We start from the raw sequence: 12,931 nt of genomic DNA on the forward strand, positions 1-12,931 counted from the left end.
GCAGAGAAGCAGGCATGTGGCTGAAAGCAGCCCACTTTTAAATTGTCTCAGCATTGGAGGCACCTGAATTAATTTGTAAGAAATGAATGTGTTTGGCAGAAATGTTGTGTGTATATATTCTGGAAAACAAATTTATACTGAAACTGGGCAACAAGTGTATTTTTGCAAAAAGGGTTGAAACACAAGCTAGTGGCAGTTTTCAGTTTTTGCAATGGTAATAGTATGGTTTGCCTTTCTTTTTAGAAAATACAGGAGTTTTGAAGAAACTTGTCCTTTTGTCAGTCTCACTCTGCTTGCAACTGAATTGCTTGGTAGCCTTAAATGTGTGTTTGATAGCTAAAATCCAGTAGAAAAACAAGAGAAGCAGGTTATCATTACCACGCTGATGAGTTTATTCAAGGCATAATCTTCCTGACTCTGTTGGTGGGGTTCCTCACCATGCGGAGATCTGAGGATTGAGTACCATCTTACCAGTGTGATCTTGAGGTCACTAGGACATGAGCTTTGGTGGGTGGTGGCACGGGGCTGGATGGCTGGGGTCCAGCAGCCAACTGCCTGTACCAGTTTGTTCTCAGCTGGGCCGTGAATGCTCTAGTGCATCCCTCATCCCCAAGATGAGAGGAATAATTTAAAATGGGGTGTTGCAGCAAAGAGTCCAGGAGTGGTCCAAGCATTTTATTTTCCTTCTTACTGGTACAGCAATCATATCTGAGCTCTGAAGTCTTGATAAGTTCAAACTGGAATTCCAGTCAAATTGAATGAAGGTGGAGAAAGAGATGAAAATTTCCTGTCTGCTGCAGCCTTGAGATAATTGCCTAAGGGGTTCTGATTTTTTTTTTTCAACATTTGACTTCTTAAAGCTGAAGATACAAAATAGAGGTAAAATCCTATCATTAAGGTCAGTGTAAGTTTACACTACAGTAGTACATAGTTACCTAGTTTGCCCCCATCAATTTTTCTTTCTTGAATTTTTGCCAGATCAGTTCAAGCAGTAGTAGGTAAAGCTAATGATTATAGTATGCTGGCTTAAAAATGTCTTTTGGGTACCATCTGACCATCTGATTTTTAATAAAATGTGGTAATTAAAAGGCTGTAGCAAAGGGTACAGTCATTACAGTTTAAGTGTTAATGAAATCTGCCAGGTGATATAAATTTTCTAGAGCATGAAAGAAGGAGGAAGCTTTTTGTGCAGGCCAGGCTGCAGGGGTGCGTCCTTTTGTTTGCACTGTAAAATACCTAATTTGGATGTCTCTTTGAAGACACTGGTTTTAAATATTTCTGTGAAGCTGTGTAGAGACTTAATTGCACAAATTGCCGTGATAGAGGTCGTGTTGGTGTAAAAATATTTCCTATGTACTTATTTAATGAAAACCTAACTTGTTTTAAACTAAAGCCAGTCAGTGTAGACTATTAGATTTTGGACAGAGTTAGTTTTTAGCTCTGTTTGTTTTGTATATATATAAAGCAGCAGTTACATGAGCTGACTGTAAATGCATGTGATGGTTTTACTGTGATCTTCTTTAATGTACTGAGAAGATGCTTCTGCTACTTTGGCTTAGAGGTTGTGTATATTACTGAAGATACCAGTGATTGCTTACAACTTTGAGTCTGCCAAGGTTATTGTTACAAGTTTTTGAGGCCTTTAAAAAGCAGACTTAATTTGAAAAAGATAGTTGTATTTCCTTAATTTTGTGGGAGTTTGAGATGCATGTATGGTAGAGAAGGACATTTTCCCTTCAGAAAAGTTTCAAATATGAGATCAGCGCCAGGATGATAAAGACAATAACAGTAACTTTTTTAATTTGAAGAACTATATGTTCTTCAAAGTACTACATCCTCCCCATAACCCTCACATTTCTTTGAGAAGACTGTTCATATTTCTGAATATTGTTTCACTGTAGTGTCTATGATAAGGGAAATCTTTCAGGGTTGTTCTATATCTGAAGAAGCCACTATGTTATATTTCCTAGGTTAGAATTGTTAGTCTGCATTTTTGAGGTTTGTGTTTTTCCTTTTAAGTGGAACAAATCCAAACAAAAATTACTTGGTTGGTGGGACTGTTGTGATCATGTACAGGCTCACTATTTCTGTCTAACACCAGCCCTAAGGTTTGGCCTGGTTATGAAGTCCTTGTCTTTTCTCAGCGCAGGCAGGTTTTAAAAGTAATTTGGTGACACAATCTTAGAACTACCCTACCAAACCCAAGAAGGGAATGTTGCTCTAAAGATAAAATGGTGTTTGACACACTTGGCAAAAGCTGGCATATCACCCAGCTTTTGCTGAGACAAGGCCCACAACTGAGCTTGCTTCAGACTGCAAAGTGCCGGCAGTAAGCACGGGGAGAAAACTGTGCCTTGGCCTGGCACGGGGCTCACTTCCCCAGGAATGACTGGTTGGTTTCCAGTGTCAGCTTTAAAGTAAACTGTAGAGAGTTGCATTTGAAGACCTGGGAGGTTGTCATTGTAAACAACGTCTTCCTGGCTTCTGTTGGATGGAACATGTTGGATTCTTGCACTGTAGGGTCGTATGCAAATACTGTGGTCTAATAACCCAGAACCCTAATGTTGCTTAGTTGTTTGGTCTCTACTTGTATTAGTACCCTGGGCTTCAGACCATACTTAACTTTCAAGATATACTAAGGAGTTTTCAATACAATATCCTGTATAAGCTTGTTTCCTAATGATCTTTTAAAAGCTTGATTTTATTGTATAGGTCACAGAGGCTGGTAATCAATTTTAGTTCATTAAACACCCTATGTGCTTAAATAGCCAGCAGTTAAAATTCATACTTTCTGAAGAGGAGACCTGAAGGAAATTATTTACTGTGATCTTACATCTAGTTTTAGTGAAATTTTCAAAACTGAAACAGCTGTTAAATGTTATTTAAATAATGTAATATATTTCTTTAAAAATGTGACATAGTATGGAGAGGGAAAAATTTACAAATCTGTGTAAAGTCTGTTGTGTCTTTAGGGACAAAATCTAATGCTGAGCCCGAGTTGCTATTATTTGTACAGTTGGTTTTCACTTTAAACAGATGACTGCTTTTTGAAACTGGGTTGCATGCCAGTAGTTAAAGTACAACCATGTAGGGTACGACAGGGTTTGTAACTAGGGGTTTTCAGAGGTGATGTCATGATGAACTTAAACTCTAGCAACAATGTTAATGTCACCAACAAATGTATTCCGTTTTCTAGCCTTCCTTTCACAATGCCTGAATATGAATTCTGTTTATATTAGTTCTGTTTGAAGGAAAATAATTTGTTAAAAGGAATAAAGGGAAGTTACAACTTTTGTTTTGTTTCTCTGCTGCTTAAAAATACTCACCATATAAACATTTGAGTGTTTACATCAGAGGGGGCAGATGGAGCCATGACGTTTTACTTTGTCATTCATTGCTTTCATTAGCATGCCAAACCACATGGTGATACTTGGTAAAAACTGAAAATAGTCAGAAAGTAACAAGTATTTATTAACTGTAATGCCTGTGCCTTGTAAAATTATGATAAAATTATAAATTGTGGTGTTGCATGGAGATTTCTGTTACCACTATGGGAGATCACATTGCATCATGGATAAAAGTAATGATTTGTTGTAGACCTGTAGCATACAGATTTATAAACAAGGAGTATCTAAGCTTTGGTGCACTATGTCACAAGTTCTGATACAGGTCTGGTCCCCACATCCCATTTTTGTGGTTAGTCACCCTGCTGTAAAATGATTGAGAGGATGGAGCAACTACCTTAGAAAAGACTAAGGAGTTCAAGGCTCCTCACTTTGGAGAGGAGAAAAAGGGGGTGTGTGACTGTGTTTTACAAAATCACAAAAGTGATAGAAAAGCTGAAGGTGAAACTTGGATTTACTAGCTCTTGCCATATTAGGGTTAAAGAGCATTCAATGTTTTTAACAGAAATTATCTTTGGTCTTAATAGAAGATCAGCTTAAAGCAGATGGGAGTACCTCTTCATACTGCAGTGATAAATTTGTGGAGCTTGCCACAGGGGGTGTAGAGACAGGCAGTGTTGGCAGTGCATAGGCACCAGGCCCATAAATGGATGCCTAACAGACTTGGAAGGGACGTGCCCTCTGAATTCCTGCTTCCACACTTGTGGATGCCAGCAGAGAGGCTGCAGAAAAGGCTCACATGCTTGTTCGAAATAGCCTTTGTTTTTGCTGCTGCAGAAGGCAGAATATCAGCCTGGATGCCCTGTACACCTGACCTGGGAGGGTGCCACTTCTCTTGCTCTGTCAGGAGGACACGTTGTGAGCTGGTCTTGAACTCTCTCTGGCTGTCAGGATAATTGTTCAAACTCATGTCAGCCAAACCTGCTTAGAAAAAACAAAATATTTTCCTAAAATAGAGACTGCTTCCTTGCTCTGGTTGCCACTGTGAGAATTGCATCTCCCTGGCTGCAAAAAGCAAAAGGCATTACAGGAAGATACAGAGATTATTCTGCCCACATCCATCCTGTCAGAAAAGTCCCTCTTTCCCCTGACCCAGAGAGCAATCTCATCTTGTTCAGGAGATGGCAAACATTTCAAGATTCAGCTATGTGATAAGGTCAATGCTGGGAGATATTTGGATGTTAATGTTTCTTGGCCACCCTGCCCTCAGTCTTTTTCACACCTTTTTGCCTACTGGTGTCTCTGACTGGCTGTGACCAGTGTCTCTGCTTGGTGAGTCTCAGGGCTTCAGATGAAGGAAGAGCACATATCTGGAGTTTAGGCTTGCCCCAGCATAGAAGGAGAAATTACTGTCACTGGGAAAGCTGCTATGCTCTCAGGAGAGCTAGGATGAGGGAGAAGTAAGATGCTTGTTTCAAAATAATTTAATTGCAAGGTTTCAGTTTCTTTCTTTCCTGTAGGAGTGCTGGCAGGCTGTAGGAAGGACTGTTCTTGCTTGTAGGAGTAACAACTGAGATCAGAATTCCATTTGCTTTGCTTCCTGTATGCTCTGTTTTGCTTTTTTTGTTGTAGGATAGCACTATTACTTAAATCCTTTCTTTAATGTAAATGTAACATATGTGATATATGTGATTGCACTAGCTGTAATTTTTATGACTAAACAAGAACGTCTTTTTTAACACAGATTAGGCTGAATTTCTCATTTTCAAACCTTCAGTGTTTTATTTAAAAAAATATTTCTGGCCACAGTTTACAGCAAGATCATTACATCTTCACTCATCTGACTGAATCATGGTCACAGTATGTGTGGGATTAATGTGAAACATGAGAGCTGATACAGGGACTGATGTGTCTTAATAGATTGCTTGAGTTCCCACAGGTCTCTGGTTCTTCAGATTTCTCATAAAAATGCTTTATGTATGTTCCCAGGATAGGAACAGAAAAGGTTAAACAACCTTTTGTCCGTTATATTTTCCTCTGTCTTTCAAGCTGAGGAGCTTGATTCCTTGTTCCTGAAGAGATGCTAATTTCTTGAAGTTTTGTGAAAATAGCAGGTTGGATGGAAGAGAGAGACCTTCTTGTATCTCTCCATATATAGAAGGCTGCAGTAGCAGTTTGGGGAAGCCAGGCATTTGACTCAAGGCAAGGATCCTGAGGATATAGGCTTCATGGATATGGATTTTTCTTTCTTTGTGAAACTTTTTCTTAGCCTCGTCCCATAGCAGCCTGTAGCTGTTGAGTTTATTAATGCTCTATTACTGCATTCAGGACTAGGGTTGGCAGCAACCGTGAGACTTAGACTTCCATAAAGCCCCTGATGTGATGTGATTCCTTTTTTTGGGGACCACAAGTTGATTTGCAGTTCACTTTAATTGTAATTTGTGCAGTTTTAGTTGTGTTTCTTGAGGATCCATGCTGAGCTAGTCTCATCTAGGGCTTTGCACTCAGCATAAATGTTACAAAGAGAGTGCTGCTTGTCTAAACATCTCTGCTACAATAAATGAGATGAGCATGGGGAGTGCAGGCGATAAAGAAAAAAATTTTATGCTCTTTTTATTGTGAGGAACCTCAACTGTGAAGAGGCATTGAATCATGAGCTCTAATGAAAGACCAGCTATTCCCCTTGGGAAAATGAAAGCACTTGCCTCATTTCCCTCTTACTGGCAGCTGTTGCTTAGGAATTTTGTTTGAGAATGAAATACTGCTTCGGTTGACTTGAGAAATGCCTTTAATACAAATGGCTGCCAGTGGTGTGCACTGTAGGTGTCGTTAAGGACAGAGAGATTTTTAAAAAAATTAATAGCTCAGACTAGAAAATTAGTGGTTTAGACCCAAATATATCATCTGCATGAGTTCTGGTGTATTCAGCTGTGTCCTTGAGACTAGTTTTTGTCTTTCCCATCTGTGCTGATCTGAGGAAGTGGTAAGATCACATTAACATCAGGGAGTGGAAGGAGACCAGGAGCTCTGATGAGGAAAACATTTAATTGAGCTGGGAGGAGAAAGGGGTGTTGATGTGGCAGACATTACTGAGAATATAATTTGGTTAAGTGATGGAAGAGAACCTAGCTCAGGTTTTATTCTATACATTTATTTAATTTTTCAAAAACTAGCATGGAAATGTTTGTGCATTGTTTTATAGAGAAAGATCATTTTTTGAGCACTAGCACTCAGAAGTGATATTGTTAAGCCTGGCAACATCTAAGTCTTGGCTGATGGAAGAAGACACAGTGTGAACTGCTCTGCTGGTTGTGCTCATGCTTCACTCTGCTGCTGTGACATACACAAGGATCTTTGGTTAGGAAACACATCACCAGGCCTGACTTTTCAAGAAAGGCAGTTTCCCAAATCCCTGCACCATTGTGAGGTGTGTGCTGGGCGTCTTGTAGGGAGTCAGAGATAAATCAGCTGCATCTGAACCAGCCTGCAGATGAATCATGCTCCCCTTGTGCCTGAGCTGTGCCCAGTCTCACCTCCAAAATGCTCTTGCTCCTTTGTTTAAAACAGCTGCCTTTGGAGCAATTGCTTTCCCTGAGCAGGTGTGGCTTCAACCATTTGGTGGCCATTTCAAGAGCAAGATGTCAGAAGCACATTGTAAACCATGGTAGACATGACTGAAGTACTGCTGTTGTATTGGATGGCTCAAGGTCTTCACAGGAAATAAATTTAACCCCTGAGATAACCAGGTGGAATTTGATCTGTTAGACAGAAGCAGAGTTAGCAGGGGATAGCTTTTCTTTTAGTGGGTCCTGTTATGAAGGACCTGCTATTTCCTGTGGGAAATGAGTTTGTCTAGTCTTCCTCAACCCACCTAAGTATGGTGGTCAAAGAAGACTTACTTATTTTAACTTCTAACATGGCTAGCAAAACTGTATGGCAAAATTTAGGTGCCAGTTTATACTGAGAGCAATTCAGCCCCAGGAAACTTGTGGGGAAGAGTCAGGGGAAAAAAAACCCGTATAACATCTTGTTAGCTTCTCTTTGTATGTTGGCTAAGTATAATTAGGAAAATTAAAAGACACAGGTGCCTCAAATCTGTGTATTCTGCTTAATGACATTCAGTGGGAGCAGCTGACCCAGTGAATCATGGTGGGTGGGCTGAGGTTTTCTTGTTCAATAAACCCAGCGAGCTGTTCCTTTGTTGGCTTTCTGTTGGCAGCAGTCATGTGGGATTTACTGTCTCTGCAGTTTGTGTGACAGCAATGTGATCGTCTGTAAGTCCTGGTGTGGAGCTAGTGAGGAGGCTTTGTTTGCTTGGTTGAAGTTGTACCCTGATGAATTAGTTGGAGTGTTCTGAGCTTTTTGTTTGGTTGCAGGATGGTATCACCAGATCAATTCATGAAGATCTTGGTCTTAAGTTTCCAGTGGCATTGAGTTACTTCCTCTCCTGGGACACATCTCCACTTTTCACTGCCTGTCATCTTGATAGTGAAAGATGGAGGAGTAGGGTGAAAATGATGACTGAAGTAAACAGCATTTCTGCCTATTACGTATTGTGTTTTTATTGAATGATTTTGGGTCCATTTGTTTAATTTAATCCCAGTAGTCCTGTTTGTATTCAGTTCAGAGATTTGCTATGAACTACATGCTGTTGAAATTAATTAAGGCACAGGCTTTGGTTGTTTAGAAAAATTGTTGGCAGAATGCTCATTACAAAAGGAGGCAATCCCCGCTTTTGTGTAAACACACAGATGTGCTTCTCGGGGGCTTCATTGAGTTTTGCCAAATTTGTCTGGCCTCTAGTGCTAGTGCAAGAAGGCAGAAATTCCTGTGGTATGCTCAAGTATGGAATTGTGTCTCACTCATGTGAGGGAATTACCGCTGCCCCAATGATGCCTCGTGGCCCACAGCTCTGTAGTGGAGCTGCACCTGGGAAGGCTGACTAGAAGAGCATCACCAGAGCTGGTCTGTGGGAAATCTGCTGGCTTGAATGCTGGGCTTCGATGCTGTGCTTGGATTTTGCTTGTCATGCCTGCTTTCAATGCGATCCCCAGGATTAGAGTGATCTTGTGGGGTGGTGTCTTTTATAACCAGATCAAATTTCTGTCATATTGGGAGAACAGTATGAAAACTCTCCTATGTGAAAACAGGAGAAAGTTGCTGTCTATTCATACCTACCAATTCACCAAGGTTTTTTTCCTTGTCCTTTTTTTTTCTTCTTAATAATGCATACAGATAATTTCCTAGATGTCAGCCTTGTGAATTTTGCCCTGTGCCGTTGCCATTAAAGGCAATAGGTTCTTTTTGTCTTTTACAGTTATTAAAAGTAGTTTTTGTGAATTTAAACCTTGAGGGCCATAGAAGTTAATGTGGAGTGGTTGTTTGATTGTTTATTGTTTTTTCTTAAACAAAGGTTGATGTTTCATCATAAGAAAGGTGAGGTTTTTTTCCTCTTTCCTAGTTAGTGTTTTTGCTTAATAATAGCAAATGTTGTGGGTGACTTCAGTAATCATGGTGACAGTTCCAGCAGGGTAGGTACCTGCCTGGACAATCAGAAATTAATAATAAGCATTAAAGCTGAGGTGTCCAGTATTGGAATTTCAGTATCGATATTGTTAGTAGATTGGAGAGGTATGAATTCCACAATGTGCTTGTTGTCTCTGAGGTGAGCCTTGGCTGGAATCCATGTGAAGGAGTTTGTCTGCACTTACACTGACAGTGAACATAGCAAGTTAAAGCTTGGGTTCTTGACATGTGTCATATAGCCATCAGATAGAGGCCTGTAGTCTGTTTCCTGTCCCTTTAGTCACTTTTTTTTGTTTGTGCCTGTTTTGTTTGCCCCCAGATTGAACGCTATAAAGCTGAAAGAGCCTTTGGGGAGATGAAGTGGGCAGTTCAAATTAAGCTGTCTTTCTTTATTATTTGGGGCAATTTGGGGCAGAGGGAAGATGAAAAACAGAAGGGCAAGAAGGTTACATTTCTCTAGGGAGACTAGAGATTTGAATTGTAAAAACATTCAGTAATTTGGTATTTGTAGTATAGTAGGTGGGGTCTGGCAACTGTGCAAAATGCTACACAATCTTAGAATTGTGCTTAAAGAACTAATGGCAGAGTGGTCTTTTACTGGTGTTCTTTTTATGCCTCAGTTTCCTGATCTTGAAATAAAGGTATGTTCTGAATGTTACGCAGGAAATCAGTATCTGAGCCCAGATCAGAATTCAAGGTTTGTGGCTTCAAGTTCTCCATTCAGACCACACCTTTCTTTTTATAGCTATGGGAAAAAGTCTGCCTTCAGCATGTCATTTAGTGAAATGCCATATAGGAGAAGCAAAACTAAGCCTAAAGGAGCTAAAAATAATTTATTTTAAATTAGGAGACAGAAAAAGTTCAGCAGATTCTTTCTGGCAAGTGAAATCTTACAATGCCACAGCAGATGTGCTCATCTTTGGGGTAGTGTCTTGCAAACTGAAGTGCCTGCAAAGTTGTGTGCTGAGTTGTGCTGAGTGGTGTCCAATGGAGTGGGATACAGAACAGGCCACTGCAGTCAGGGAAGCCCTTTCTCAGGATACATTACACTGGAATGTGTTTGTGAAGACAGATGGAATGGCGTCCTGGTTTGTCTGGAGGGTGAATGTGCTCAGGTGTTCTCTGAAAGCATTAAGGTTCTTCAAAGCTTCTCCCTTTTCTAAATGAAGCCTTAAATCATCAAAGCGGAGAGCTGAAACTCTTACATACTATATAAGGCATTTGTGCCAGTGGTAGAAACTGGAGTGTATTTATAACACTGGTTTGCTGCTGCGGGAATACAGATTGGGAACAAATGTTTATTTGGAAAAAATCCAATTCCAGGGTCTTCTTTTACTGCTGCACGTGAAATCCATAGCAACCTTGTAAAAGCAACTGTTGAAACTTTTTACTTGTTCAGTAATACCTATTATCCAAGTAATAGTTAACAAAATTTTTAAGTATTCTTAACAAGATGGCATAGCACTGACATGAGGAAATCAAGCCATAAAATGAGCTGAGCTGTTTTGCATACTACTGCAAAATATTTGAAGGAAAACAGTTGCCAACAAAAGGGCACAGGTGAATTTGGGTGTATTGATTAAACCATCTCCCTTCAGTCCCAGTGTTCTGTTTGATTTGCTTAATGTGTTAATCCTGTCTGTTGCTGCAAAGCTAATTACTGTTATGTTGTGCCTCTGTGGAATAATTACCATTTGGACTAAGAATGTTTGTGTCCATAATCATAATTTGTTTTTTGTTGAGTTTTAAAACTGCTGTCTTGTTTTTGAAGGATGTTCAGAAGGAGAGAGAACCTCATGTTTATCTCAGTAAAGAAGAAGTTAAAGAGAAGATACAAAGCTATAATTCATCTGTCACTGATAAATTAAAGATGACCTTGGTAAGTTATACATAGAATTCCTGTAATTTTTAATGTTAAGTTGTAACTTTGTAGTGCACTGTGACTTGTTTTATTCTCAGCATGTTACATATGAAACTCTCTCTGTTTAAATTATTTTCTAAGAGACCTTTCCTTAGACTGGCAAGTCAAATCTCATGTCTGAAATGCTTTTTATCCCTGTAGCTCTTTTACATGGATCAAACCAAAGTGCTGTAAAAACAAACTGATGTAATTTGAAATGTGTTTAAGGTAAACTGTAAGCTCACACTAAGGTGTACATTTGTCAGAATTTTCTTACAAATTCTGAAAACACTCAAATGGTAAAAATGAAAGGTATATTTTTCTTGTTTCTGCAAATAGATTTTTGTCAGATTTCTTTGATAAGGGTGCTCAAGCAGTGATAAAAGTTAAAACATGAAATATTTATTATAGGATACTTAACTTTCAGAGTAGTCATACATGTTTTCAGCATGAAGAGACTTTCTTCCCCCAAAAACCATATATAATACATAAGACTTCTCATTTCCAAGGATTGTGAACCAGGTCTAACATTCAGTTCAGTCTACTCAAGACCATACTAACAAAATTCACGTCTATCTCCTTAGCAAGCTGTTACTCAGTTGCTCTGCTGTCCAGATTTTCTAATACATATTCATGTGGGTGTATATGGAAATTTTGAAATTCCTTATATCCTAAACCATATAAGTATGACTGTGTAATAAAAAGATCTTTGTTATTTGTTTACATGTGGATCAGGACTTAGTATGGCTAAAACCAGATCGTCAAAATTTTTCTAGCTCAGTAAGGTTTGTTTTACTTCACTATTTTATCTTTCAAAAGCAACTGAAATAAACAATATCAGATGTTAACTGGATTGGCATTTATTTTGGGGTTTTGCCTGTTTTTTGGGGGGGGTTGTTTTGGTTTTTTTGTTGTTTTTTGGGAGTTCTTTGCATATTTTGGTTGGGTTTTTTGATTGATTTGGAGTTTTTTGTTTTGTTTTATTTGTTTGTGGTTTTTTTGTTAGGGTTTTTTTCAACACGATTTGACCATCTAAATGCCTCAGACTAAGTTGACAAAGACTGCTAAAATGTGGGAGACAGTTTCTGTGTTTCTGCATTAAATCTGTTGATGAATATGCGTGTTAGTGATCTTTTTCTCTTCATAGTTCTCTCATAAAGTGAAAACTTATTTCTGGTATGTTGTACCTTTTGCTTGATTAGGTCGTAATATACTTAGAATTCAACAGTTATTATTAAGAAAAAATTAATACTTTGTAGTTATTAATAAGAAAAATTAATATTGAGAAGGTATTCCAGAAAGAATGACTGAATTACCAAAACAAATTACCTTTCCTGTGAGATGTCATGTATTGCAGTGGTATTTAAATAGTGTTCACTGTGAGCATTTTCATGTAGCTGCTCCACTGTTGTGTCACAGGTGGTCATTGCTGATGATTTTAACAGTTCAAGCCTTTCTTTCATTGCAGAACGCGAATGGGATTTACACTGGCTTCATCAAAGTGCAGATGGAGCTATGCAGACCCATCACTGTGCAGTCCTCCCAGAGCCAGGGGAGGTACACTCCCAGCAATCGGGAAACTGCGTTTTACTTGCCGGACGGCTGCGTGAACACCCTCCACATCAGCAGCACCAACACTGTTCGGGAAGTTATCGAGGCCTTGCTCAAGAAGTTCTTTGTGGCTGACAACCCTGCTAAGTTTGCACTTTATAAACGCTGTCACAAGGAAGATCAAGGTATAAGCTGAGCTTTTGGTGTTTTGGTAGTGGAAGGGTTTGGGGAGGGAGTTTTGCTATAGTAATACTTGAAGTGAGCAAGGTGGAAGAACTCAGATAAATGGTGGTGACAATCTTCCTACCTGGTCTTCTTTTCCATATGTAAAGTAGCGTGGTAAGACAGTAAAAGGCTGGGGGTATTTCAGGATAATTCATCCAAGACAAAGTCACCTGCTCAAACATTACATAGCTCTCCTATGCTTTGCAGTCCATTTTATTTTATGCCCTTATCAGGTCCTAAATTTTAGCTGGCCTGCTATACTGCAGAGTTGTGAGATTAAGTTACAGGATGGGTTTTTAAAAAGATAAGCCATGGTGTCTGTGATGCATGAGGTACTGGAACTGGCAGTCTGCTCTTGAGGTGATGACCACGGGCACGTGTGTTG

The 12,931-nt window shown here is 39.3% G+C and overlaps 1 protein-coding gene across 2 annotated transcripts in view; it reads left to right on the forward strand.

The window, feature by feature from the left end:
• Positions 1-12,931, forward strand: part of RASSF3 (Ras association domain family member 3) — a 104,087-nt gene that overhangs the window by 86,568 nt on the left and 4,588 nt on the right. For both annotated transcript variants that reach the window (XM_085568811.1, XM_021547442.3), the window contains 2 exons: positions 10,642-10,749; positions 12,239-12,506. In XM_085568811.1, coding sequence (XP_085424937.1) covers positions 10,642-10,749; positions 12,239-12,506 — 376 coding nt within the window. The remainder of the gene's footprint in view (positions 1-10,641; positions 10,750-12,238; positions 12,507-12,931) is intronic.

The sequence above is a fragment of the Lonchura striata genome, chromosome 1A (genome assembly GCF_050655825.1).
Source record: "Lonchura striata isolate lonStrDom1 chromosome 1A, ASM5065582v1, whole genome shotgun sequence".
Taxonomy (NCBI): domain Eukaryota; kingdom Metazoa; phylum Chordata; class Aves; order Passeriformes; family Estrildidae; genus Lonchura; species Lonchura striata.